Here is a 23,868-nt window from a genome sequence, read left to right as displayed (position 1 = left end):
GGATAGTGTGCCCCCTCAAACGTGACGGGCTAAATGGCCTTAGATGCCGAGAGCCCAGAAATCTAATAATCATAAATCCTAATCGAGTTGAGGGAAAGATGTTAATACAGGGTGTCTAAGACATTGAGTTTAGGAACTGTAGTATGCCGTATTTCTGGTATCATTTTTTTAAATTAACATTCCGATATAAAAATCAAAACTTAACTTAACAAACTTAACATAACTACAGTAGAAGTCCTGCTTTAAGTTTTTTAATGGAATAGGCTCACTATGTACGTAATGCAGTCAATCATATCTAGTCTGGTCTACTTACCTTTGGCTTGAAAAGTTATCAAATAAAAAGCACACTTAACTTTGGTTGAAACTTAAATTTACAAAATTTAATTGTTAAAACAAAATCCAGTATAATTCAAGGACTTCCACTACAGTAGACACCTTGTGATATCTTGATTCGAACTTAGTACTCAGCGCCTAACATAATGACTTTTTAATTTAACTCGCGCCCAAACGTCTGGCGCCCAAATGGCTTCGCGCCCAAACGTCTAGTGTCCAAACGGCGGGGCCCAAACATCCGCGCCCAAACGGCGGCGCCCAAACGTCACGTACCCGACCACAGGAGGGCTAGTCAAACCGAGGCAAGAGAGAGGCCGAATCCATCACAACGTTGGATAACCCTCTAGGCTTACGACTCTGTGTTGCATTGCCCACAGTACTGAATTTTACTTCGATTGTCCTGTCTCGTCAATATACGGCCAGCCTTAATACAGGAGTACCCTGTCTTGTACAACACAGGGTTTATTATTACACATTTTTATAAATTGGTAATAGATTTGCTAATTCAATTTTTTATTATTGAGTATAATCTTAAATTTTGTAATGAGCGAATTCAATTAAAACCCATTATAAATATATTTCGTATAATGCGATTTTGCATAACGTGAAACCAGGGTGGATTGATTTAAATCAAATTCCGAAATAATTTAAGGTGTAAATAAGTAAAATCCCGTTTCTGTTCTGTTACTTCGATTATGGAACATAATAATCATAATACAATGAGACTCAAATGTATGTACAGCACAGTATGAAAACGAGTGTTTCATGCAGAGGGTGATTAGGGAAAATCCTGTTTTGAACGGGTAACGGGGTAATCCTGCTGTTTTCTCTTCGCAACACAGGGTTTTTAAATCGTTAACTATTCCAACGAGGAAATCATCATGTACATTTAAAGCGAAAATTCTTTTGTGTGCACGTCTGTTTATTTATTCTAAATGATTTAAGATAATCTATTAAATTCCAAATGCCTAGAGAAAGTTAGGAAATAAATGCTAATATAGTTATTCATGCACAGGTCTGAAGTAGATCAGTACGCAGTTTCGCTTTCATTTGTTTTCATAGTATCGGTCAATTGTTTTGGACTGCCACCTAACAACAAGTACATAAAACCTTTATGATCGTGTAAACGTTGTTTCAAATGTCTTGAACAATATCCTTTGAACGTGCAAATTTGAGGTATTGAATGATCTTGATCAAGCTTTCTTTGACGGTGTACAAACAACATAAGAAATACGTTGTTAGTTGTTTGCCCAAAAAATAAGTTGCACGTTAATGTAAAAGACAAACTTGAATAGATATACTTTTTTTTTTTTTTATTTTCGACAATAGAATTATTTAATAGTACATACCGAACTCACCAAGATAAATATAGACTCTATTTTATATTTTATCTTCTTTACAATGAAAGTTCAGTAAAATGCTTAAAACAGGTTTCATGAGACATAAATGAAAATCATATATGTGCATATACACACTATCTATTTAAAAATATACCGGACATTTTTCTGCATTGAATAATAAAAATGTAATTTTTTCAACACATTAAAATTCATACACATTACGATTAAAATGACGTAATATACATGAAATGTTAGTTTATAAATCCTCTTAGCAATAGCTTGAATCTGCTATCAGTGTAAGTTTCTTTTTAAAATGTTTCCCCATAGTGAGTAATAGTAATGTTAACATTTTCACCATGTTGCAACTCACATAGTAAGATTAAAATAACGCAATACACATGAAATATTAGTTTAAGAAACCGTTTAGCGACAGGTATCAATGTAAGTTTTATATGCGTAAATACAAATTAGTATACATTTGTAGCCAATTAACTGACATTTTCTACGTGCGTGCTGATGTATAAAGTCCTTGTACACTCATGTCCAGAATGATTGTCGCATATCTATAATAGTTTTGTTGTGCGAATATAATTGGATAACGATATCGCATTGTACCTTTAACGCTCCTATGTGTATAAACAGCAGAGATATACATGTGACAACTTTTATGTCAAAAGAGCTGTAAATAAGAACAATATAACGAAAAACACTTTTCTTGTCCATTTAGCAACATTTTGCTGTACTCATTCTAATTTTCGTATTTATAATTTTGTTCTATGAAATTTACCACAAATGTACATTTCCCGATTATACACATAGTAACAGCATTAAAAGTACCCTGCGATATAATTATTCAATTATATTCGCACAACAAGGCTGTTATAGGTATGTGACAATCATTTTGGACAAGAGTGTACATATGAAAGGCTATTTTTGGCACCTAAAATTCTTATAGCCAAAGATAAACTTTGCATTGTTGGTTTACCCACTTTACATATTAATAGGCACATAAAAGGAATATAGAACACATAATCTGAATTCAACTTTAAAATAAAATGTTTCAGTCAAGTCCGTGTCCAATATGATATCTGCCATGCTCTCCGGCAAAACATCACCGTTATAAGTATCGCTGTCAGTATCATCAGGATTTTCCTAAAAATTTTTAGAAAGAATATCAGTAACTTCCCTGGACACAATATCATCATTGGTCCACATTATTTCTAATTGATTATCCCCCAACTTCCAGTCATGTCCAATAGGGCTCGGTATATCGCGATTTCTAATATCAGCCCTCTTCCAAATTAACGATTGATAGTTAGCACGAAGAACATGTAAGTCAAGAGTTGACTTGCAAGGAGGTATCAGGCTAAGATCAATGCCTTTTGTTGGAATTAAGAGTTCGTCTTCTCGAGAGCTATATCTTTCCATGAACATATTGAATCTCAATTTGTTGATCACTACAAAAACGTTTTCCGTACAAAGCACAAGTAAATTCTTCGGCCAAATCATATGGGTAACATTCATAAGTCCTCAACGGCATAAGATCTAAAAATTTAGGCACTAGACCTAAATTTTAGGTCTTGTGCCGCGTCCCCAGTCATATTCCTCTTTCGATAAATTCAAATTATTTCCCAGTTCTTGAAATAACTTGACGAATTCTGGTTTCTTCTCCATAATATCTTTAAGTTTGACTTTTCCCTTTCTAACAAATGTACTTGTATTATCACTTCCTCTGACAGCATGAAACCCCAAAAGAGTTTTACAGATATCTTCTCCATTCTTGTCCATTGCAGTGTTTATATTTATCAACCGACGTTTGTGTCCCGTGCCTGTGTCAAAATAAATTCCCTTGTCCAGTAAATTAAATCCATGATGAAGCAATAAGAGAAACCAGGGTGTCTACTGATACTGGAAAAATTATGAAACAGTGTATTTTTGAACTCCAAAAGTCCAGGGTAATAACAATCTTGCATTAGAACTAGAATAGAATAATACACAATTATTTATACAAGTTATAATTAACTTAATAATACATTCATATAATACAAATAATGCTCTTTTCTCACTGTATCAGGCCTTCGAGCAGAGTGTCTATGGGCCATGAAACTTATGAAGTGAGGTTGTCGATCAAAGGAAACTAGTGAAATTGAGCTTTAGATCATGAAAAAAAGTTATTTTATAGAACAACAATATGTATGTAATACAGTACAGTTCCATTTTCATTTCATTTTAACTTCTCCCTTTCTACTAATACTGTTTTCAGTTTCCGCTTTTTTTCTATACCCGACGTATAGTAATGGATACGTTATATTATATGCAATGCTTCAAACACAATAGGCTGCAAACTAATCAGTAAAGCCAGTAAAAGTATGTCCAATGATGGGAAACTGAGGGCCAGTTTTAATGCTTAGTGTGAATGTGGCACATTACTTGTGTAAAGATTTCAGCACCTTCATGAGTAGCTACATATAGCTAATCATTTGTATTTCAAAGAAATCGAGACTAACTAAATTTAATAAAAATAAAATATTCATTTGATGGTAAAACAATTACAAACCAGAAATAACCAAGAGTGTGATTATACCTAAAGATTTTTTTTTTTTTTTTTTTTTTTTTTTAATCATTGTATTAGGTACTGGAATTTTGCTGATAGTTATACTGAATATACTGGAATTTTGAAATTGAAACTCAGTAGACACCCTGGGAACACATCAGTGTCGGGAGATGTTACAACAGTATTAGGTTCTGATTCTCTTAACGAATGATAATAATGAAGAATCAACCTTCAATCACCTTCTTGAGTAGAATGTAGTTCTTCAACAGAAGTACCAGATGTTCTCACTCCATCTAAACTGGTTACGCTCATGCACGATTCCTCAAGAACAAAAAGTAATTTACGTTCTTTCAATTGTGGAGCGTACTTATCCTGTTTCCATTCGGAAAATAATTTCAGAAAATTAGACTTACTGCTATCTTGAAAGAAATGATTTCCAATCCTTAAAAACTTTCGCGGCAGATCTTTTCACAATGTATGGAGCACTTTTTCCTCTTCTTTGTCGTTCATATGATTTTATAGACAGTGTCAAGTAGTTATCAGTAACAAAGTCTATTCATCTAACTTTGGGAAGAAGAATGAATATCTTGTAAGCTACTTCTTCAAATGTATTTGGTAGCTGTGTCAAAGAATGTATTACAGAATTCCCATCAATTATATGAACTGAATCTGTCCCTGACTGAATCTCCCCCCCCCCCCTTTCCCTTAGCCCACGGTCTATTATCAGTATTGTTTCGCTTCTTCCGTTCTGAAGATCACACAAGTCTTTTTTTTATGTCACAAGAGAATGAATAGAATGTTTTACCTTTAGTATTTAATAAAATGAAATAAAATCTTTAAGTTTTACGTCCCACGGTTGTGCCGGCTAAGCTAAAGGAGACGGTAATGATGATAAATGAACTCAGTGATGAAATAAATAAAGTAGGAGGAAATGGGAGAACCCCCGGGAAAACCCACACACGGCGTTTGTCCACCACAAAGTCCACTTGGCGCGAGCTGGGATGGAACCAGGGATTCCACGCACCAGAGATGAATGCTCTACCACTGAGCCACCGCGGCCTTTAGTGTTCAGTTCAACAATTTATTATTATTAAATCATTTCAGCATATTGTGATGTATTCTTCAATACTCCGTAACCTAGTTGCACATCTGACTCATTAAAAGGATCTTCTATATATTGGACTGTACATTTACGTCTCATCAATTCCTCTTGGACAGAAGATCTTTATTGTAATGATTTAATAATATCAAGTGCCCATAAATATTGACCCTGATAGCAAAACCATGTAACTCTTAATTGGATACAGTAAATGGAGCATGCGTTATAACACATGGGCTATGCTTTTACTCTTTAAGTTTTGAACTATACATAAACATTTCATACAGTTAATACACTTCAACATGTGCATCCCTTGTAACACGCAAAATATCAAGTCGATATTCAATCTCGTGCCTTCAACGTGTCTGCTATGATTGTACCAATGGCATCTCTGATGCGTTATTGCAAGGTCACAATGTCAGGAACTGCTGTTTTCTGCATAATGTCTTTCACATACCACCAAAGAAAAAAAAAAAAAAAAACTAAGGGGATAATGTCAGGTGATCTCATTGACCATGGTATTGAGCCATCTGTGCCACTCCACCAGTTGGGGTAAGATTTCATTAAGAAAATCGCGGATTTCATGAGCCCAATGTGGTGAAGCGCCTTCTTGCTGAAAGATGACAGTGTCTTGCATATCCTGTAGCTGGGAAGCGGCATAATTCACGAACATGTCTAGGTATAAACATATCCAGTTACATTGCTTTCAATAAAGAAAAATGGGTCAATCACACATTAACCTTTGGAACTGTCCCAAATGTGTTCTCGTACGACATGAGGATTCTCTGATCCCCAGATCCGACATTATTTTGGTTAACTGATCCAGAGACATGAAATGTATCCTCATCGGAAAAACACACACGCTTCAAGAAATCATTGTCTTCATCCAAACGCTTCAGTACCGTAATTGCGGGCTACTTGGACCCTTAAGGGGCTACTTGGACCCATACCAAAAACTCGTTTAAAGTCCCATATGCAATGAAATAATTAGTGAGTTCAGAGTTAGATCCGTTAGATGGGATCATAATGTAGGCGTACAGACATTGAAACTAGTTCTGTGGTAGGCTACGATTGAGCAGCATTGGTGAGAAAGGTCGTTGACGAAAAGAGTGTATTTATTGAGCGCCAAACTTTTATGTGTGGACACTATTTGCAAGGAAGTGGAACCAATGCTAAGTAAACACATAAGTAGTTACATATAGGTTAATGAAACTCACATGGTAAACTTTCTCATATACAATAAGATGTGTGCGTAATTGCATTATACAGTATATGAAGTGTGTACATATGACCTGGAAAACATGGATATTTTGTCCCACATCTTTTGTTATCTTTATCCCACCCCATCCTTTGTTATCTTTATCAATGAAAAATATAGGTCTGTTGTCACGTGTCACACAAGTAAGGACTTTTCATTGTTTCCTTAAGGATACCGGTACAAAATGGTACATCAATATAAAAGATTGCATGCAGGTCGAAAATATGCTGATTTTTCACAACAGCTTGAAGAATGTTTACCAGAAATTCAGTCGGGAAAAATGTCGCGAAAAGAAACAGAAACTCACTTCAAGATAAGTCGTTCCACCATAGAAAGAAGATTAAAGAATAGGTCAAGGCAGAATCCGGACCATCTGAAAGTGTTCACTGAAGAAGAAGAATTAGCCTTCGCTAGTCATCTTGATAAAGTTTGTGATTTCGGATTCCTCGTTAATTAACTTGATTTCAGATTTATTGTGAAGTCCTATTTAGCCATGCATGGGAGAACTGTCATTGCTTTCTAAGACAATCTTCCCAGTCAAGATTGGGTGAAGTTATTTTAGAAACTGCACCTCCAGTCAACGACTAGATTCGCTGCTAATATAGATAGGGCTCGTGCAGCTGTAGAAGAAAACGTAATCAGCTATTACAGTCATTATATTTGATAGTACCTCTTAATATGTTCTCTTTCTGGTTTGCAGTAAATAAAAAGTGTTGTTCTTGGAACACCTACGTCCTACTTAGTCTCAGAACAGATTTCAGTGGTTTTCTGTAGGAAAATATGGGGGTGGGTTCAAGTAGCCCGAACGCAAGTCTTACTTGGACCCATTTTTTACAATAATCGCCTGTGTTTTGTTTTCAATATATGTAACTAAAACTGTCCTGGATATGTACAATAAAGCCTGTAGTTCCACTTAATATGGGTTATGACAATAACTTTGGAGTTTTCGTGGATGAAAACAGGCCGAATGAACGAATTTGTTGCAAAATTGGGTCCAAGTAGCCCGCGTTTACGGTATGTCTGTAGAAAATTGTTCACGTCAATTGGCGATCATCTGGTTGTAATACCTGAACAATTTGGATTTTGTACCCACACAATTTAAGACGTTTGCAAACCACTTTGTGCACTATACTCCTTGGCACTTGGAGCTCCCGCGAAGCTTGTCTAATTTCTGTGGAGCGTCGTGAATGGGATTTGAACTGCCTGTACATTCTCCTCCGAAACAGATGGTTTGCCGGTGCTTTTGCGTTTCTCAACAGACCTCGTTGCTTAAAAAAAAAAGTATTTAAAAAAAAGCTTCGGTGCATGTTCTGATTAACTTGAGATCAAGCACTTTCTTTCCATAATGGTATCTATACTTTCGGTGCACAGTAATCGATGATTTGGTTTTCGCAAGCCACACAACGCATTGAACTCTCTCTTGAGGGGAAGCCATTTTTACAATATAGCTCACACAGCACTCCTTGTGGCGAAAATGTTGGATGCCGCACAACTATACAGAAATTTCATGGGTTCATAAGTAGACCATTAATAAACAAACCAACGTTAGAATCAAATGTAATTGTTATATAATCTTGAAATCAGGGTAAACATTTATGGACACGGTGTATATCACTGAACAGGATACTAAAGGTAAGAAATTCTATTAATTTATTTAATTTGTATGCTATGCATCCATAAGTGAATTTTTCATTGAGTAAGTTTATGTTCTTGATTGTTGGCTTTCCTACGTTCAGTTTGTGCATTATTACTTCTAATGTTGGGTCATTGTCTTGTTTCAAATGATTCTGTCTTTTGCAGTTATCTGATATCTGTTTCTTCTGATGTTGTAGGTACACATGATTAACTGTGACCAGTAAGCCATCAGACATGGGTGAAAAGTGTCCGAAGACCATCACACGCTTCCATCCTTCCCATGGCGAAAATATAATTCTCTACGATGATAATACAGTTGCTTATCGCAAGGCGAGTTTTGCCAACGCCCTAACTTTCAGTGAGAAGCCCTTGTTGCCAGGTGAAATATTTCTTATTGAAATAGAAAAGAACGAACGAGGCTGGAGTGGCCATATGCGGCTAGGACTCACTCAGCTGGATCCCAACACTCAGTTAAATCTCCCCCAGTATGCTCTTCCGGATCTAGCGAATATGGGTAATTCTTGGGTGTTTGCCATCACAAAATCTCATAATAATGTGTATGAGGATTTAGACAGTCCTCCACCGCAGTTAGATTCGTTGTTTAGTGGTGCCGCGAATGAACCGCCTCTACGAAATATCCTTGGTAGTGGAGATCATATACATACCTCGAAAGGGACAATTCCTCGAAGTGTGCTGAAGCCGTCACTGTCGCATCAGTCTTCTTTCTCCAATTATCAAGTTGTCAAGGAACGGAATGACATTTTGCCCACGGATGTGGGGAGTAGAATAGGCGTTGTATATATTCCGCAAGGCGATTTTGCTGAAATGCATTTCATAATTAACGGTGAAGATCAAGGCCCTTGTACCAAAGATATCCCCTACAGAGATGGCCCTCTTCATGCAGTTATAGATGTATATGGAACCACGAAACAAGTGCGAATAGTCCAATTGTATGGAGGTAAGCTTTTTCTATCATACCCTTTGTACAAAATTAGTATCTTACGTTCTTACATTTCGTGCATGAAAATATATTTTATTTACCAGATGTGTTAGTTGAAATTTGCCGGTTTTTTCGAGAAAGAAAACACTTAATATTCGGGGAACCTCACAGTTTCTTTATTCAAAATAATGACCATTGGATTCTACACACTTTGCCCATCTTTTAGGCAAATCATGGATACCATCCCAAAAAAACTTCTTCTCTTTCGAGCCAAACCATTCGACGAGCCAATTTTCGACGTCTTCAAAATTAGCGAAGCGCTGCTCTGCAAGTGAGTGTCCCATCGAGGCAAAAAGGTGATAGTCCGACGGGGCGAGGTCTGGAGAGTACGGCGGGTGCGGTAATATTTCCCAATTAAGTGTTTTTAATGTGTCCTGCAACAGTTTAGCGGTATGAGACGGCGCGTTGTCATGTTGCATGATAACCTTGCCATGTCTTCGCGCCCATTCCGGCCGTTTTTCGATCAACGCATGATTCAAATTAATAATTTGTTGTCTGTAGCGATCCGTATTCACTGTTTCACCAGGTCTTAATAACTCGTAGTACACCACAGCACACTGGTCCCACCGAACACAGAGCATTGTCTTACGGCCAAAGCGATTTGGCCTTGCCGTCGATGGGCCGGCTTCACCAGGTGCAAGCCATGATTTTTTTCGCTTCGGGTTCTCAAAATAAATCCATTTTTCGTCCCCCGTGACAATTCGATGCAAAAATGATTTCCTTTCGAACCGTTGAAGCAGAATTTCACACACGGTTTTTCGCTTTTCCATTTGTCTATCCGTCAGCTGGTGTGGCACCATTTTCCATACTTCTGGATCTTTCCCATGGCTTTTAAACGTTGGGAAATTGCTCCTCGAGTCACATTTAGTGTTTGTGCTAATGTTGGTTGCGATTGGGTTGGGTCTTCATCTAATAATGCCTGCAATTCCTCGTCTTTGAACTTTTTCGCTGCACCGGGATGTTCCTTGTCTGTCAAATCGAAATCTCCACTTTTAAATTGACGAAACCATGTCTCGCATGTTCTAATCACTGGAGCATGTTCACCGTAGGTTTCTACCAGCAACCGATGAGCTTCAGCTGCTTTTTTCTTTTGATGAAATAAGAACAGCAATGCATGCCGCAAATGCGATTTACTTGGAACGAAACTCGCCATATTCACTGAGGTAAACAACTCTGACGCTATTCTGTTGGCCGAATGTGACTTGTGTAGTTTTGAAGGTTAATGTTTACAGAAACAAATGACGTACATGCCGCATCATAGAAATGTATGCATATTGCTAGAGACATCTAACGGTAAAACCGGCAAACTTCAACTAACACACCTGGTATTTATTTAAAGAAAGAAGAAAATTTAATATATTGGGTGTATCCAATATATTAAAGCATATAAATAAAAAATACATAAACATACTAAATTATAAAATAACAATATACAAAATATTAATGAAATAAAATAAAAGAATAAGGGAAAGTTCATTGCTACAGAAATTAACAAGTCAAATTTCCTACTTGTAGGTGCTATTACTTCTCCAAAGGAAATCAGACTTCCTAAATGCCTTTATTAATAGAGTTTAACGTACCCGGTATTCAGAGATGACAGGACTTCGGACTTCCAGAAGTCATGTCTATCTTCCGGTGTCCGGCAGATTAATTCAATGCACTTATTTCTATATTGCCAAACTTTTTGTATTTCGTATGTAAAGAATAAAGAAAAGATAGAAAATGACTCACATAAGCAAAAGCTTGTGTGAGAGCCTGATTCTCGTATTTTTTTTTTTTTTTCTTACCGTAACATACCTTTTCTTACCGTAAAGTTTATAATTCTTACTTTTAGTTAACAATGTTTTTTTAAAAATACTTTTTGATTCTTTTAACCACTGCAAAATTAACCTTTTATATACTTTAAAATTATTTTCCTCTTTGATTCGGAGTGTAAGTTCATTATATATCTTCGGAGCTCTGTAATATGTTTAATATTGAGTTATGGATTTACTCGTTGCTTTAATTTCTAAATTTTTGTTTGTCACATTTCTGGTTATGTACATATGTTTTATTTCGTCCCATTTGTTTCTATTCTTTTTAACATATATTAATACCTTCTGCAAATATAATTTTGAAGTGGTAACAGTGAAAATTGATCATAGAGTGTATCTAGTCTATTGTCAAGTCCTTTTTTTAAAATATATTCTTACAATATTATTTTGCTGTACCATCAAAGGATTTAAATAAGTAGGGTAAGCAGCACCCCAAATTAATGTACCATATGTAAGTATACTATTTACAAGAGCATAATATACGTACGTAATATTTTTATGCTTACAATGTGTCTTAATTGAACAAATTTATATAATAATTTTCATAGTATTATCGCGTATGTGTAATGTGAGAAAACCATTTTAGATACTTTGGCGAAATGCTGAACCTGGTTTTTTTCAGCATTTAATACTAACTGATAATTATCAAGCCATTGCACAGTGGGCCAGAATCAGAATCTGACTGGAAAAAAGTAGTTTTGGCAACTACGTCTAATCTACATTCGAACAGCACAGTTGTCTTAAGTAATAAATAAGGTTTCTTGCTGCGTATCAGTAAACACGGATAACAGCATATAGTGGCGGCAGTGGCACTTCAAAATTGATAGTTCATTATCTGTTTTATAGCGCGCTGAATTGGGGTAGTATGAACGTAAGATTTGCGGTTTAATTGCGCATATGAAAAGGCAACGAACAATCGCAAAATAAGCTATGAGTAAAGGTATGTATATGTACTTGCTGTTTAACTAAAGTTGCTGTTCTGTAGAAGCATTTCTGTAGAGAGTCGAAGTATTCACGTATTGAAGAACTGCTATTGGAAATTGAAATTGAGATTTAAAAATGTACGTTCATGTCTGTATTGAGATCTTTCGTCATGGTGTAGTTTGATATATGTATTTCGAAATACAGTTGTGATCTACTGCCCGTTCTTGCCCGATTTTTATATTTATCGTCTTTTCAAAGTTAGGTGTAGCGAGCCGGATACGCTCTTCGTGACGTGAAGAACCTGTACGAGGTATTGCGTTCTAAACCATCAAACGAAGCACTTTATAATTATGATACGAACAGTTATGGAATGTAAATTCTTTCTGTGGATGTTCTTCGCAGTGTGAGAGTGACTTTAAGTGCCTTCAAAGTGATTTCGAGAAGCGTTGGAAGCTGTCTAATAGAATGACTGATAAATTTTTATCCAAATATTATGATTGGTTGGAAGGACACATTAAGTTCTCTGATAAAGTATTTACTGGTTTCAAAACGATCTCTTGAAGTCAAGAGCATAGGCCTTTGACAAGCAAATCAGGCAGACCTAGTAAACTCTTCGAAGATCCGGAAACAAAGTCGAAGAAAAAACTTGTTCAACCACTCGTTACAAAGCATTCTGAGTAAGAGCTGGTGTTGGCTACCCAATGTTCATTGAGAGCTGCTGGAAAAAGAGATGCCGCGGTTGTATTAGGAGAAATCACTCAAACGACACCTAAGAGAGCAACGAAAATCAAAAAGGCTTATCATTCGCCAAAATTCTCTCAAACACTTATTCTCCGGATGAAGTCGTGGCACTTATTATAGATAACAACTTAAGAAAAAGACAGTATGCACATTTGAGACTAGGTGCAAAGGCAAAACATTGTGACATATATCCGTCGTATAAAGTGGTGTGGGAAGCAAAATTAAAGCGTTATCCCAGAGAAAATAATATTATAGTAACTGACACGTCAGCCGAAGATAATTTACAAGCAATAGTAAATCAGACAATTGAGCGCATCGTGATTTTACATGAAGATTATATTAAACAGTGCATCGAAAATAGAGACATAATGAAATTAGTGTGTAAGTGGGGTTGCGATGGAAGCAGTTGTCATAATGTATATAAGCAGAAAGTTCAAACAGAAGATAAATTGAACTAGTGGCTCAGATATTTTTGCTATCTCCTTCGTTCCCTTACAGTTGTATTCAACATCAGATGGGGAGGTTGACAAAGCAATTTTGTAGCAAAATCCCAAACCATCGTCGCCTAGATTTTGTCGACCCATTAAATTATTGTACCAGAAAAGAGAACTGAACTGTCGAGAAAAGAGGTATGTTCAATGGAAACGCAAATACGTAATTTAAAGCCTACTAATGTACCAATTCAGGAGAAGGAAGTAAATGATATCCCTAAACTTATGTTCACAACGGTGAATGGAAAGATGTGAAACTCTGTTACAGAATCTTCCTCCTTAAACGTACTCCTTGAAGGCACTTAAAGTCACTCTCACACTGCGAAGAACATCCACAGAAAGAATTTACATTCCATAACTGTTCGTATCATAATTATAAAGTGCTTCGTTTGATGGTTTAGAACGCAATACCTCGTACAGGTTCTTCACGTCACGAAGAGCGTATCCGGCTCGCTACACCTAACTTTGAAAAGACGATAAATATAAAAATCGGGCAAGAACGGGCAGTAGATCACAACTGTATTTCGAAATACATATATCAAACTACACCATGACGAAAGATCTCAATACAGACATGAACGTACATTTTTAAATCTCAATTTCAATTTCCAATAGCAGTTCTTCAATACGTGAATACTTCGACTCTCTACAGAACAGCAACGTAAACCAATCAATCAAAACTTTAGTCAAACAGCAAGTACATATACATACCTTTACTCATAGCTTATTTTGCGATTGTTCGTTGCCTTTTCACATGCGCAATTAAACCACAAATCTTACGTTCATACTACCCCAATTCAGCGCGCTATAAAACAGATAATGAACTATCAATTTTGAAGTGCCACTGCCGCCACTATATGCTGTTATCCGTGTTTACTGATACGCAGCAAGAAACCTTATTCATTACTTAAGACAACTGTGCTGTTCGAATGTAGATTAGACGTAGTTGCCAAAACTACTTTTTTCCAGTCAGATTCTGATTCTGGCCCACTGTGCATTGTTTTACTTTCTTCATTTCTGTTTCAGTGTTCTTGAATACCTCTGTCCATGTTTTACCAGTAAATATAAATAAGGTGTCAGCAAATGATTGTATATGCCTGTAGATTTTTAAATTACACTAATCATTTATATAAATTAAAAATAATATTGGACCTAGTACAGTTCCTTGTGGGACTCCTTGTTTTACACATGAATAATTGGTTTGAAAATTACGTATTTGGACGTCCTATTTTCTGTCTTTCAAATAACTGCAAAACCAAGATAACGATATACCCTTTATTCCACATCTTTCTAGTTTATTTAAGAGAATTTTGAGTGATACTGTGTCGAATGCTTTAGCTAGATTCAACATTCAACGACAATTCAACAGCTGCTGTCTGATAAAAGCTACCCAGCCGTCAAGTAACCCAACATTAGCAAAATGACATGGGTTAGCTAGAATACTAATAGTCACTTCGATTACCTAGTTCAACAGTGTAATACACAATGACAGTCTATCGGATAGAATGATATTTAAACATAATAAGATTAATTTATTGAGTAATGAGCAGATGTAAAGAACCTCACAATATAGATAACAGCTACATTAAGTATAATTTAGTAGTCGTAATTCCCTCTGTAAATCAATTAATCAATAATAAGCATACAATAGCAAGATCACGGAATAAGACAGGCGTTTGCATGAAATATTAATATTCAAATAACGATAAAAAATTAGAATCACAAACTAGTTAGATGTATATTTGGTAGATGAGTTCACTAATAGAGTCCCTACTCGTAGAAGTAATTCACTCCTACGAGAGATTCCTTCAGAAGGTATTCAATTAGTGTAGTCCAGCTGAAGCGAGGGAATAGCGTAATGTAAGAGGGATTTCCAGCTTTTGCCTATTTACTAGGGATCTTTTTCACTAATTTCGAAGAGAAAGTGAGTGTCGAAATCAGGACCTCGGATTGAACTTGCAAATGTAAGGAAGGTACTCGGGCTGCTGCTTTCGATTTTTTTTTTTTTTTTTCTAATAATGTATTGGACAAGACGAATGAATTTCGGTTTAGTTCTTAGACAAATATATGAGTTCTTCAATTGTCTAAGATATACCCTTCATTAATCGGAGCCGAATTTGACGCCAGTTTGATAAAAGTGGGTTGGACATATTGAGTTTAAATGAACTATTCATTCAGACTTTTAGACTGTAGTCACAGATGAAAAGAATTAATGACCAACGGAATTACAACATCGGCTGATTGATGATGGTGGGCTCAGGTAGATGAAGTCGGTCTTGAGGATATTAGAAGGCGGAAAGATAATGGTTTAATAACTTGTAGTGTATGGATTCATTATGAGTGCTATATGCGCACTTTATTGGTAGTTTCAACACTATAGTGAGATATAATTTCAACTTACAGTTGAGATACTTTGTCGAATAACACTAGACTTGTATTAGGAATGTTCTTTCAGGTAGAAATCCAAAATTCCTGTTTGTTTGGTGGAACTACAAGTCCAAAAGAGAATATTGTAATCGCGAGATTAAACATTAGAAACCATGAAGAGTCATTCTGTGTAAAACGGCGCAACTACGAAAATATACAGGCATGGTATTGAACTCGTACTTTTAAGTTCTTTAATCGGCACTAGAGTTAGGATGTGGAGCGGATAGTACTAGCTTAAGGAAGACCATGAATTTCTTAGGTGGTGAAGTGTGTGAAGTGTCCGCAACAATAAAAACAGAAAGTCACTGAAGTAGAGTTAAGTTTCTTTGACCCGGTGTCGAAGACGAGCATTGTAGATGAGAATACAGCTTGGCTTCTCTGTCCAATGAAAACAAAACGCCAAAGTCAGAACCACGGAGATAATTCCGAAAGATGTGAGTTGAATTAGGCAAGGGCTACAGGTTCACAACTTGCGGTTGGGCAGATAGCCCACTCACAAAGGACAACGATCTTTGCGGGTTCGATGCGTGTAGTTGCCATTCATATCGTAAGTTCCCCCGCATAGAGACAAGTAATTTTGTTTTGAGTCACAAAGATGTTACCCGAGACGGAGGTATCACGTGTTTAGTGCGTTTATTTGAAGAGACAGTTCCCTAGCTGAATAGTAACGGGAGCAGCGGAACCTGATCTGCTTAGGACGTTCGATATTTTAGAAATTACCTATTCGATGCATTGAACATTGACAACATACCCGTACATGTAATCAGGAAAGACTGTAAAAGGGGATTTCCAAAGTTCAGCTATCTAGAAATTTCCTCTTGGCCGTTGATACAGAAGGTTACAGTAATATAGAAGTTATTATTTTAATCAACTGACTAATAAATGACAAGAGTGCTAGTAGTAAACAAAAAGATCATTCACGGATGTGTGTAGTCTTCAACTCGCTCAAGTTTCGTAACGATCAAAAGTCGGACACATGTTCATAGGACATTTCGGTTTATTTTCACATCTAGAATCACCTCACAAATTATGTGACAGTTCTCCTGAATCACCCTGTATGAGGCGACTCTTCATTCCACCATTTTTCATTTTTTAAAAATATATATAAAGATAGTTGGCCTTTTGTTCCTCAATTTAGAGCTCCCGGGCAAATTTAAAGGAGATAACTTATGAACGTTTACACTGAAAATTGGGACACTCTATGAATGTGTACAGCGTAGTCATCGTTATGCACTTGCTTTTCGCTGGAAGCCCTACTTTTGCTATACCAGTGTACACCTACTATTCTCTGCTATAATCTCATTTACGAAATTCGATAGTTTAAGTACTATTTTCACATCATACATAACTTTTATAGTCAATTTTATGTGCAAACCAGTGTTGTAAGTTCCGATGATTTGCATAGTATATATCTATATCTCTATATACTGTTTGCTTTCATTTCAGTCGCAACTTTACAGAGTGCATGTCGAGATGCTATTCTGCAGCATATTACAAAAACAGCTGTGTCTTCTCTTCCGTTACCTAAAATGCTCAAAGAATATCTGTTGTATAAATCGTGAATTTCTACATGTGGGATGTGGTGGAGATAATGACTAGTAAGTATGACTGACTGATGAACAATACTCATTAAAATAAGTGCTCTTGTATTTTCTATATTTGAATGAATCTAGTTTCTACAATGTTTCGGCTAGACATGAAGAAGAAATAATATTATTTTTGGAGTTTTCCTATAAACAGCAGACACTTAACCCTTGTGTACTACCGTGGGGTCCTTTTGGGACTCCAGAGATATTTAATTCAGTATATCTCTTAAATGAACACATCTAGAAGTCTGTTCTTGTATTTTCTCCCCCTGTGTATGTTTAATATATTGAACACAAAATATCGTTTCCTCTTGTTTTGCCTTTATGCAAAAAATGATTTTTTACCACTGGAGTTGTACAAGGACCCCAAGGTAATACCCATGTAAGTAATCATTTATTTCCCTCTTGTTTGTTTCTTCTTACCAAACAAGCAAAATTAGGAGTTTATATAGAATGCTCAATAGATGTCTGGAATTAATATATTGTGCCTGAAAATTACTTCATTATTGACTTAATAAAGTAAGTTGGGTGTATTGCCAAAAGAAAGTTTTCTTTCATTACGCTACATTGTTTGCGACCTGTCTCTTTTTTCCAAGGCTACTATTTGAAGCAATAGATAACTTGAAACCTGCTTACATTTTGAATAGTTTGTGAATAACAAATAATAGTCTCTATCAATAAATAAATAAATAAATAAATAAATCCTGATGCCCATCTACCAATGAAACAACCAATAAATGAATGCTCATGGCTCCAGAGAAGGTATTATGACTTGACCATTCTGGTTTGTAGCTGCGCATGTTACCTGGTGACGAGGTCATCAAGTATTTCTTTGTACTCTGAATAACGATGATGTCAGTGATGTTGAAGATGACAGTCTGAGTTAGAATGCAATGCAATAAAGTATTATTTTAAAATGTAGCTGTATAAAATTTCTGAACGAAACACCAATAATTACTTATTTTTAATTGAGGTCCCTGAGGGACCCTGCGGTACTTCCTATACTGGGATCCCACGGTACTTCGTATGCTATATTTTTCATTCTAATACATAAGGGTTAAGAAACGGAAATGTTTGCTTTTATGTATTCATTTTTGTAGCCTTATTAAAAAATCATTTCTTCATTCACCTGCCGAGTTCTCTTTTCTTCAATAGATTCTACAGTTAACAATGACTCTATTATTACTTAAGGACTTTAACTAAAGCATGATTACAAATAAAGCACGTTTAACTCTGATGCGTATCAATATATTTATCTAATTGACAGAGTTGAGCCTGTTATTTTCAATACTCGATCAAATTACTGCCCAATATATCTGTACCATTTTCGGTAAAGTTATAAGTATTTCATGTGTACTATGTTATTTTAAATTGTACAGGGTTGTTTTAAGCATTCTGGTATTTAAAATTGCTATATTTGTTACTAACTATCTATTGAAGTAATTGTTTTTTCTTTCTTTTCTTCTTTTTTTTTTCCTTCCTGTAAAAATGTTAACAGTTAGTACATCTGTACCATATTGATAAAGTTGAAATGTGATTAAAAGAGCAGTTGATGTTCTAAGAAAAAATTCATGATCGTGATGGGAGTCATCAGTGAAAATTTCAGCAAATAACTATTTCAGTTCTATCCACCATTCTACGAGGCGATATGAAAAAGTAATGTCTCCTGTCATCTTAGATCTTTAAGAATTCATCAATTAAAGTATTATAACGAAGCCTGAAGCGTCCGCCTACTGTTACACTTAATCACCGTTCAATTCAATACATTTACGCCAACTTGAATCCAAATGTCAAATTCATGGTGGAGAACTCTAGAGTGTGTTGTATACACCATGTCTTGACAGCTCATTTCACCCCATCCACATCGTCAAACCTTATTCCACTGAGGTAGTTCTTCAGAAGTCCAAAGAGGTTAACGTCAGGTGCTGCTACATCCAGTCTGTATGGCGAATGTAGCATCACGGATCAGCCCATATTGTCGTTCTTTGGAAACCCACTTCGCATTCACAGTTTGTAGAACCCTAAGCCACAGATTTATGCCTGAGCCGACCCATAAGACACGTTAAATATGCCTGTCAGCTCCTTCATTGTGGTGCGCTTATCTGCACAAATCACTTCACTGCTGGGTGTTTGTTGTCCCCGTTAGTGATATTGGTGGACGTCTGCTTACGCGGTTTATCTGCGATATCGATCTTTCGTTCTTTGAACGTCTGACATTGTTCACGTCCTCTATAGTGTCTCCATAGATATTCGCTACCCACCTGTGGATTTCTGCAAGGCTTTTTTTTTTTTACGAACTCAATCACAGTTCTTTGTTTATGCCGCATATTCATGACTTTCTTTAGTCAATCTACAATACAATACATAAGTGTTAGTCAGGGTCTAATATATAACATAGTTATAACACATCAAAAACACGCTTTTCGTTATGCAAAATTTTACGAAGACAGTACTTTTTGGTACCCCCTCGTTTTTTTAGCGTTGCCAGTTTCTTTGACTGCCGCCTAGTTCCTTTTTTGTATGGAAAATACCCTAGAGTAAATACTGCAATAAGTATTTAAAACCAAAATAGATGATTAGTAATTATTTTTCTTATTCCAAAATTTAATATTACCATCCCATTGCTTATCCAGTGTTCCATTATCCGAATTTAATCTTGGCTCTTAGTTTCTATTAAAGTAAATTCTTAAATTAAGATTTCAGTTTGCGATGTAGTCTTATGAAGTATGTTAATCTTGTTTATGATGTGCTAGTTGTTAATAAGTGTTGTGATAAACTTGATACTTCACGATCATTTCCTTCAACTTGTTATTTGTAACTTAATTCTTGTTACCACATATATTTGTCTCGTTTTGACATAAGTTTGTTGGCAGTGGCATGTCATATGGTGAACTCCTGCAAATACAGTAGAAATGAGGTGATTTCGGTATAGTGGAGTAACTTCAGCTGGTTGTCTAAATATTTTATTTTCATGGCAGTTACATAAAGCAGAAATGCTACGTGTTGATTGAAATCTAATAATGAAACAGAACAATTATCAATGCGATCATTGTCTGTGATAGTGTCTGATGTACCCAAATGGATAGTTAGCGAAACCAGTAGCGTCATTTCAGATTGTGCTTGGGTGTGGGGGGGGGGGGCAAAACCCCTTGATATAAGTAAAATTTCGCGTTTTTCACTGATTTACTACTATTCAATTAATAATATCTATATAAATCTCCAACTCAGGGGGGGGGAGCAATTGCCCTTCCCTGCCCCCCCCCCTAAATGACGCCCTTGAGCGAAACACTAATAATTTTTATAATAAACGTATTGTTTTTGATCAGCGAGTAGTTTAAATCGGATTTAAGTCTAATAAAACCAAAGCCTGTACAAGGGAAAATATTATGTTATTTTTTTGTTAAATTTTTAATGCCTGTATTAGGAGTCATTTAGGAAGTCTAAATTATAAACTAATCGTAATTGTTTCTCTGTTTCATCTTCTAGTGAGACAATCTTTTATATATATATATTCTGAGGAAAAAAAGTTAATCCAAATATTTCCTTTAACTCCGAACGGATGAGCATATTTTTGTTGATGGAAAAATTTGAAGTACTTCGTTTTCTGTGTAAATTAGTATAAAATTTATTCCCATTCCTTTATTCGCAGTTCTACTAATCGTAATACCTAAGAAATATATTTGGTTGTTATTCTTCAATTCAGTAGGAAATCAATGAATGATTAATTTTGTTTAATTCCTCAAGTAAGATAGCTAGGTATAGTTATTACTTTTAGCTCTTGAATACATATTTAAATTTAAAAATAATAATAAGAAAAATAATAATAATAATAATTTTGAACCCGCTTTCTATTGGGTTTTGTCTAGGAATCCGTATCTTCTATATTTCGGTCTGTTTTACGGACAGAGTCTCGAATTGTCATTTCTAAAGCTAGCACGTACTAGTTAAACATTATTTTTGTTTCTTCATCCTGTAGCAAAATAAAATAAAACCAAGTATTTGAAAAAAAAAAAAGTATGTAAGATTAACATCGTAAGGTTGAGATTGTCTCCATTTAATTTTAGAAATTAACGTAACCATAATCTGGCGGTTTGTTGTGTTACGTAACAAAATCACTCCACACTACCATTCTCACTAAAAGAAACTTCGTCGATTCAATTCATTTTATTATTATTTGTACTTTTTATATACAAAATCTCATTGTGATTAATTAAAATAATTTCTCTTGTGTTTCCGTTGCAGAACAGTCACTTACTGAACTGCAGAGTTCAGTGTGTATGCACACCACTGCTGTAAAAAGTGTTAATGGAAATACTTTTTTCGGCGTATGTAAAGTAAATACGAATAAAACTTAGTTTCCTCTTAATATGGACATAACATCGACAGAGTAAACATGTTATAGCCGTGATCCAATATTGCAGAGGGGAATGTGTTTGAATCTATCTTTATTAGGACTATAAGAAACTTATATATGAACCAACAAGTAAATGTTAGATTAGGGAAGGAAATGACAGAGGGGTATGCAGTTGGAAGGGAAGTTCGATAGGAATGCTGTCTCTTGCCTATATTATTTAATATCTACTTAGAATCTAGAACAAAATGAAGACGGCATTTCAGTAGGAGGTGGAATGATTAGGTGCATACTGTTTGCAGATGATATGATGCTTGTTGCAGAATCTGAGGAGAAAATCAGTAAGATGTTAGAAAACGTGGGGAAGGGCTGTGAGGAATATGGGATGAAAATAAATGTTAGAAAGACAAAAGCCATGGTGATTGGAACGAAGCGGTCGGTGTCAAATATAGAAATAGGAATGGAGAAAATAGAACAGGTGACTAGTTTTCGATACATTGGTAGTATTATTAGTAATGATATGAAGTGTGAACATGAAATAAAAGCAAAGATTATTTTGTGGGACCTTGAATAAAGAGTTGAACAAAAAGACTTATAAAATGCCTAGTGTGGAGTATTGTGCCGTATGGGCCAGAAACATAAATGCTACGCCGAAGTGATGAAAAACGACTGGAAGCTTTCGAAATGTGGGTGTAAAGAAGAATGAAAGTGAAATAAAATCTTTGAGTTTTATGTCCCACGCTTATGCCGGCTAGGCTAAAGACGACGGTGATGATGAGAAATGAATGAAATAGTGGAATGAAGAAAGTGGGAAGAAACGGGAGAACCCCGAGGAAACCCATGCACACGGTGTTTCTCCACCACAAAGTTCACTTGGCGGGAGCAGGGTTTGAACCCGAGACCCCATGACCAGAGGTGAACGCTCTACCACTGAGCCACTGCGGCCCCTCATGTGAAGAAGTATGGAAAGAATTAGCTAAGTCGACCGGAAAACGAATGAGAAGATGTTAGAAATAGTGCGGGCGAAAGGAACAATTTTAGATATTATTAAGAAGAGGAAGAGAAACAATTTGGGACATAGGGTAAGAAGGAACTGTATCATGAGCGACGTGCTAGAGGGTATGATGGCAGGAAAGAGAGGGAGAGGGCGAAGGAGGTTACAATTAATGCACGATCTCAAAGCAGACAAATCGTACTTGAGGACGAAGAGGTTATCGAAAACCGTGGAACATGGAAGCTCCTCAGCTGCAGCAAGCGATTTGCCAATAATGGCAGAATACCTTTCGTGATTATTAAGACCAAAAATCCAAGAATTGATTGGGTCACTGGAAATCTGAATTACAAATGGAACAACGTAATTATTGATTAAATAAAGGCCCATTTAAGAGAAAACTTTTTTGCATGTTAGTGTTTTCAAGGAATCGTAAAAAGCCTTTCCATCTACATCTTCTTGCAACAGTGGTTTGCACACACATTAAACTCTGCAGTTTACTTAGTGATTGTTTTCTGCAACGGAAACACAAGATAAATTATTTGAATTAAACACAACTATATTTTATAGACAGACAATAAAATGAACTCGGGCGACGAAGTTTCCTTTAGTGAGAAGTGGTAGTGTGGAGTGATTCTGTTACTTAATACGAGCCACTAGGTTGTGGTTTCTAAAATTAAATGGAAAGAATCTCAAACTTATGGCATCAAATCATACATAGTGATTTTTTTTTTTTTTTTCAAGCACTTGGTTTTATTTTATTTTGTTACAGGATAAGCAACAAAAATAATGTTTTACTAATATGTTTTAGCTTCTGAAGTGACAATTTGAGACTGTGGTCCGTAGAATAAACGGAAATATAGAAGATATGAATTATGAATTCCTAGATAAAACTCAGTAGCTGAAGGTGCAAATTGAGTGATTTTTTAAAAAATAGATATCTAGATTTTTATCCACCTGTAGATAAACAGGATATTATCAGTAATTCTATGTTTCACGTATTTAAATTATTCTTTGTTCAAAATTTAGTTTCATAATGAATTTTACCGACATCAAGACTGAAATTACGAGGTGTGTTCAAAAAATATTGAACCTTATTTTTTCCCGCGTAAACCAATGAAGTGCGGGAGACTTTCGTCAGTGTAGATGGAACACTCGGCCAACGAGTGAAGACGTGTAGTGAGTGGTCGTCGTTTTTTTTATTTTTTTTATTTATTTTTTTTTATGACAAACTTGAACATCGATAGTGCATCAAATTTTGCCGAAAGCGTGGCGAATCCCAAGCGGAAACCATTCAATCGGATCGCTACATTCAACTTTGAAC

The 23,868-nt window shown here is 35.8% G+C and overlaps 2 protein-coding genes across 2 annotated transcripts in view; one reads left to right on the top strand and one right to left on the bottom strand.

Moving 5' to 3' along the window:
* LOC145683671 (1-acyl-sn-glycerol-3-phosphate acyltransferase alpha-like) overlaps nucleotides 1-23,868 on the bottom strand; it is a 368,125-nt gene that overhangs the window by 225,251 nt on the left and 119,006 nt on the right. The gene's annotated exons all lie outside the window — the stretch shown is intronic.
* LOC145683679 (neuralized-like protein 2) overlaps nucleotides 1-23,868 on the top strand; it is a 54,120-nt gene that overhangs the window by 8,415 nt on the left and 21,837 nt on the right. Inside the window, exons 2-3 of the mRNA XM_081755035.1 lie at nucleotides 8,417-9,177; nucleotides 17,063-17,214. Coding sequence (XP_081611161.1) covers nucleotides 8,454-9,177; nucleotides 17,063-17,178 — 840 coding nt within the window. The 5' untranslated portion in view covers nucleotides 8,417-8,453 and the 3' untranslated portion in view covers nucleotides 17,179-17,214. The remainder of the gene's footprint in view (nucleotides 1-8,416; nucleotides 9,178-17,062; nucleotides 17,215-23,868) is intronic.

The sequence above is a fragment of the Thermobia domestica genome, chromosome 1 (genome assembly GCF_964235325.1).
Source record: "Thermobia domestica chromosome 1, izTheDome1.hap1.1, whole genome shotgun sequence".
Taxonomy (NCBI): Eukaryota; Metazoa; Arthropoda; class Insecta; order Zygentoma; family Lepismatidae; genus Thermobia; species Thermobia domestica.
Note: the sequence above shows the minus strand (reverse complement) of the source record. Positions and strands in the feature narration are given on the sequence as shown.